General features: G+C 43.2%; 1 protein-coding gene across 1 annotated transcript; it reads left to right on the top strand.

Moving 5' to 3' along the window:
* Positions 1–4,532: 4,532 nt before the first annotated feature.
* Positions 4,533–5,651, top strand: KCNJ1 (potassium inwardly rectifying channel subfamily J member 1). The gene has a single exon (XM_030835482.3). The coding sequence runs from the start codon at positions 4,533–4,535 to the stop codon at positions 5,649–5,651; it is 1,119 nt and encodes a 372-aa protein (XP_030691342.1).
* The last annotated feature ends 595 nt before the right edge of the window (positions 5,652–6,246 follow it).

Raw genomic sequence — 6,246 nt, 5'->3', positions numbered from 1 at the left:
GTTTATTTTCAAGAATTTGAAAGGCTGATCACCTGAAGAGAGTTCACACTTCTTTAGAAGTATCATGGGTTGTCCCCGAGGCAAGACTAGACCGGGTGTTGTTGGTATCAGTTTCTCCTCTAGGTCTAGATGAGAACATCTCACAGGGCACACAGGCGCTAAGTGCGCTGGCCCTTGCTGGTTCCAGCCGGTGTCTCGCGCTGTCCCCCAACACTGTCACCTGTTTACTCAGCAATTCTTTCAGTTCCTCTGTGCCCCTGCCTCTGTCATATACACAATTTACAATTACAGTGCTGCACAAAAATGTCTCTTTCAAAATATCTCTATTGGATGGGAGCCACGTAAGTGATAGCAGACTCATTGCTCTTATGCATGCTTTGTTTAATTGATTGATTGTCATTCAACAAACAGTTACAGAGTTCCTACCATGTGTGACGCTAATGCCATCTCCAGGCCTTGGTCTCCATAGCGCTTCTCTGCTCCTCAAATAAGATCCTCCCAGAGCACTTCCATTGTTTTCTGCCCTGGCAGGTATCATACTGCGTTTGACGGTTTATCAGCTCGTTTGCGTCTCCCACCTGGACTAGAAGGTTTTTCACAATGACAGGGACTGTACCCATCTGGTAAATGATTACTTCCGTGATGTCTAACACACGTGTTAGAATCCACACATCCCTGTTGCTTAATGAAGGATAAATAAATTAATCGACACAAAAGTGAGTTTTCTGTCAGTTGAGGTGTTTTCGCAGGGGGTTGGGGGATGGCCTGTCTAATAGAGATCTCTGAGCAGAGACGTGTCCTTTGGGTATTATACAGACCACAGCACATTGTAATTGCTGAGTTACTGAGCTCACTTCCCCCTTCGACTGTGAGCTCCTTGAGAACAGGAACAGAGTTCTATTTGTCTTTGAAATCCTACACAATACACTCAATGTTCGGAAAGTTCACACAAAGTCTATTTTTTGAGAATGGACTGTTTACAGAAAAAAAGAATGCTGGAGCACTGAAGAAAAAAGATGGCAATAATATAATCCACTTGCTTTGCCAGGCCATTAAGAAGAACTTGGTAAATATTAGCTAATGTCCAGCCCTATGCTTGCTATTAAGGTTTACTGATTTCAACAGAAAGTGACCTAGAAACTGTGCATGTTCCATAAACCAGGGCCAACTTCTAATCGCCCAATAGTTCCAAAACTACATATTGTGTCTGTCTGTGGTAGGATTAAATGCCATTGTCTAAGCAAAGTCAGATATAGGCTGTGTATAATGGGACTGCCACGTGACGGATGGGTTTGGTCAGAGGATGAATTTATCCTGTATTCTTGCATTCTCTAGGTATGAAACTTCTCACTGTCTGAGTAAATAAATCAACAGCATTGGTTAACCCAGCGCATGTAGAAAGTACCTTCAGTAAATGCCAGATTTTACAAAATAAATCCAACAATAAAGGCTGCTTTTAAATCTCAGTTTCTTAAACAACAGTGACTGCTGTGTAGAGAGATTAACATGGCATCTTGTTTTTTCCTGGTGTGATCTTATTTTTGTCTTACAGACATGTACTTACCTACGTCTATCATTCACCTGTATCTTTGTGAACACTCAGAAATCTCAGTATCTCAGTGTGTTTCAGGGAATATGGTGGGAGATTGATGATAACTAATTGTTTCTGGTGAAAGGTATTGGGCCCACACTAGGAGGAAGAGCAAGAGAGCTATAGAGCATGGTAAAGGAGAGGAGGAAAATGCCAGAACAGAACCTGTGCCTGCTGCCCAGGGACCTTAGCTGGTGGCTTGTCAAGTCTTAGCATGATGGTATTCAAGCCATGTGAGGTTTGGGAAAAAAATACATACCCAGCTTGGGGCTTGGCCTTTGTTTAAACCACACAGCTCCACTATCAAATTAATGTTTTCAGGCTAATACAAATTAGCATCGGTCCACTGGCCAAAGCCTATCATAAATTAGGCTGGGTTTGAAAGAAATCAGCCTGCCTCCAGAGACCAGCTCCCAACACTACCTCCTTGCTTCTCCCAGCCGCGGATGCTTCGGGTCAGAATATGTTTAAGATGTTGGTAAGTGTGGGCGATCTGGGGAAGCTCTTTTTAAGCTGGGTGCTTTCGTTCCTGCTCTTTGCAAGGCCAGGCAGATAATATTTTCTTAGTAGTACAGGCATGGAAACCCAAACTCATCCAAGAGATGAATCGGGGGCACTCATTTGCTCTACAGAAATACCCTTTCTTTTCAAAAGTGAAATGAATTCAGGTGGGGCTACAAGAATAGCGGGGGAGAAAAGCTCGGAGGTTGCTGTGTTAGGAGTTGCGTCTGGAATTATAATGTATGACAAAGAGGATGTGAATTCGACGGATGAATGTTGGCTTTAGAAGTTATTGTTTGAGGTGAGATCCAGCCTAAGAAGAGCTTTGTAAACAGTATGAGCTTCCATGAACCTGGGAAAGGGAGAGAGTCCCCGGGGGATGGACGTGGTAGGATATCACTTTTGTTCAAAATTTATCACTAAGTTGGTTTCGCTTCCTAGTTTGTATGAATAAACACATTTTTGAAGGGGGATTTTGAAATCTATTTTAGAAACATATTTGCATTTGATTAAAAATACCACGAAGACATTGCCAACCATAACAGGCACACCTTGGGAGTGGGGTGAGCACAGATAGGGGAGGAGACCGTCTAGTGTTTCTGACCCCGGGGGTTCATCAGTGCTGTCTGTTTGGGGGAAATCCCTTCAGTTTTGTGCTGTAAGATGGAAGTTACAATAATGTCATCCATGAGACCTTTGTCCAGATGGTATTTTGAAGTGCTTAATTCATTCAAGGAATGATTCCATTTATGCTTATTGAATAAATAGTAATGGTCTGTGCTAACAGCTGGGATAGAGGAGTGAATAAAACATGGTTCTACCTTTGCGCAGGGTTCTTTAAATCAGAGTGCCCCATCCTTCAGCTTGCAGGCAAGGAAGGAAGTAGCAGATACCGATGGTGAGCAGCTTACTATTGCTTTGGGGAACCTTGGCATCCCAGGCTTGGGATCCACTCAGAAAACTTCCAGGATCTTATGATACAACTTGACCAAACAGTATTGAGGAACTCTGTTCTAAATAGTGTCGAGCAAAAAACAAAAAAAGGAAGTTGACCAATGCTTCTCTTGAAATGTTTCAGAGAAATCTGGTGTTAGAATATGAAACGTTATAACTGAGACACAGTGAGGTAGAGATTTCTCTGACCTGGAAGCGGGGAAGCTTACACTCTAGTTGTCATCCTGCCATGATTAGGTCCCTGACTTTGCTGCTGTCTTAATTTTATTGAAGTATAGTTGATTTACAACGTTGTGTTAATTTCTGTTGAGGGACCTGACTTTGGAAATATCATTAAAATTTTCTCAGTTCTGGGCTTCCCTGGTGGCGCAGCGGTTGAGAGTCCGCCTGCCGATGCAGGGGACACGGGTTCAAGCCCCGGTCCGGGAGGATCCCACGTGCCGCGGGGCCCGTGAGCCATGGCCGCTGAGCCTGCGCGTTCGGAGCCTGGGCTCCGCAACGGGAGAGGCCACAACAGTGAGAGGCCCGCGTACCACAAAAAAAAAAAAAAAAAAAAAAAATTTCTCAGTTCCTTCACTAGATAAATGAGAGAATTGAATTGAATTATAATTTCTCTTGCTATGTGAGTATCCGTAGCAGTACATAAGATGCTTTAGGTAGTATACTGATGAGCCTTTTTTTCATAGTTATTTATTTCTATATATTAACCAAAATGTAAATAGTGCATCAAGTTTCTGCTTTCACAGATAGTTTTGCTTAGCTTAAGACTAAATTTATTAAAGAAAAAAGAATTCATTTAAAGAATACTATCAAATAAATCATAGTACAGGCCATAATTTGTTATCATAAACATTTTTAAAAAATATTTTATTGAAGCATAGTGGATTTACAATGTTGTGTTAATTTCCATTGTTCAGCAAAGTGATTCAGTTGTACATATATATACATTCTTTTTCCTCTTCTTTTCCATGATGCTTTATCACAGGTTACTGAATATAGTTCCCTGTGCAACACAGTAGGACCTTGTTGTTTATCCATCCTACGTATAATAGTTTGCCTCTGCCAACCCCAAACTCCCAATCCATCCCTCCCCCACTTCCCTTCCCCTTGGCAACCACAAGTCTGTTCTCTGTGTCTGCGTTATCACAAACATTTTTAACGTTGGGTGTGACTAAGGTCAGAAAACACATGGATGTATGCTCTCTCAGGTTCCTTTACATTTCTATCTCCCTGGAATTGTTTTTTCTCTTTATCTTTAAGCAATATAGTCTTGTAGTGGGAATTTTCTACTGACGATAGCATTATGGTATCCAGAACAAGGTTGTCAGCTTGCCCAAGCGATCATTCACCCGGATGGTATTGAATGGCAGTTTCATAGACAGTTAGCTCTTTCTGTGAGTCACTTAGTTCACTAGTGTTAGACACATAATTTTGTTCTGTTTTGTTTTTCTTTGATGTGATTTCAGGTCGGGTGTTGACAGAAAGAATGTTCAAACATCTTCAGAAATGGTTTGTCACTCACTTTCTTGGGCGTTCTGCGCAAAGAGCAAGGCTGGTCTCCAAAGACGGAAGGTGTAACATCGAATTTGGCAACGTAGAGGCACAGTCGAGGCTGATATTCTTTGTGGACATCTGGACGACGGTGCTGGACCTCAAGTGGAGATACAAAATGACCATCTTCATCACAGCCTTCTTGGGGAGCTGGTTCTTCTTTGGCCTCCTGTGGTATGCGGTCGCCTACATCCACAAAGATCTCCCTGAGTTCCATCCTTCCGCCAACCACACCCCTTGCGTGGAGCACATTAATGGCCTGACCTCAGCTTTTCTGTTTTCTCTGGAAACGCAAGTGACCATTGGCTATGGATTCAGGTGTGTGACGGAACAGTGTGGCACTGCCATTTTCCTGCTTATCTTCCAGTCTATCCTTGGGGTCATCATCAATTCTTTCATGTGTGGTGCTATTTTAGCCAAGATCTCCCGACCCAAGCAACGCGCCAAGACCGTCACTTTCAGCAAGCATGCGGTGATCAGTAAGCGGGGTGGGAAGCTCTGTCTCTTGATCCGAGTGGCTAACCTTCGGAAGAGCCTCCTTATTGGCAGTCACATATATGGAAAGCTTCTGAAGACCACCATCACGCCTGAAGGAGAGACCATCATTTTGGACCAGATCAATATCAACTTTTTGGTGGACGCAGGGAATGAAAATTTATTTTTCATCTCCCCGCTGACAATTTACCATGTCATCGACCACACTAGCCCCTTCTTCCACATGGCAGCAGAAACCCTTCCCCAGCAGGACTTTGAATTAGTGGTGTTTTTAGACGGTACGGTGGAATCAACCAGCGCTACCTGCCAAGTCCGGACATCCTACGTCCCAGAAGAGGTGCTCTGGGGCTATCGTTTTGCTCCCATGGTGTCCAAGACCAAGGAAGGGAAATACCGAGTAGATTTCCATAACTTTAGCAAAACAGTGGAAGTGGAGACGCCGCACTGTGCCATGTGCCTGTATAATGAGAAAGATGCTCAAGCCAGGATGAAGAGAGGCTATGACAACCCCAACTTCATCTTGTCCGAAGTCAGCGAGACAGACGACACCAAAATGTAACACTGGCTTTTCAGCGTGAGTAAAGCAAAATCTCGAAGATACCTAGTGACTAGAAACATTATGGAGCAATCAAGAATTTGGGGGTATGACAGTGGAACGAGAGCCTTTAAACTCTCCCCGTGCAATGTCCCTGAACCCCATAGCCATGATCCTAGAAGACACATAGCTCTACAAGGCAACTGCACGAGAACGTGCAATGGGTTTGTAGGAAACTGGAATATGGGAGACAGAGGAGCTCACATAAAATCTTGACTAGGATTATTTGAAATCATGCCGTGTTGATGGGAACAGACAAAAATCATTGAAAGCCTCATGGACAGACCAAATGAGATCTTTTTAAGAGTCTTCCCAAAGAAGATATAAGCTTTAGATAGGATCAGGGAAAAAAGATATTCTTATTTTGGTTCTACTGATAAGAAAGAAGCCACGTTTATTTTAACATTGGATTGTATCCAAGGAAAAATTGTCTCCTGAGTTGGGGGAGATGAACCGATCAAAGTAATAAGAAAAGACGGAGCACAGTGAACACTTGTGAGGCTCTGGCCTTCTCCAGCCCTGGTCGTTGGCGCTTTCATCTAAGTCTGGGTCATGCCGT

The sequence above is a fragment of the Globicephala melas genome, chromosome 8, assembly GCF_963455315.2.
Source record: "Globicephala melas chromosome 8, mGloMel1.2, whole genome shotgun sequence".
Lineage (NCBI taxonomy): Eukaryota > Metazoa > Chordata > Mammalia > Artiodactyla > Delphinidae > Globicephala > Globicephala melas.
This window is presented reverse-complemented; position numbering and strand designations above follow the sequence as displayed.

Excerpts from the sequence above, each read along its gene's own strand:
- KCNJ1 (XM_030835482.3), top strand. The coding sequence starts at position 4,533 with ATGTTCAAACATCTTCAGAAATGGTTTGTCACTCACTTTCTTGGGCGT.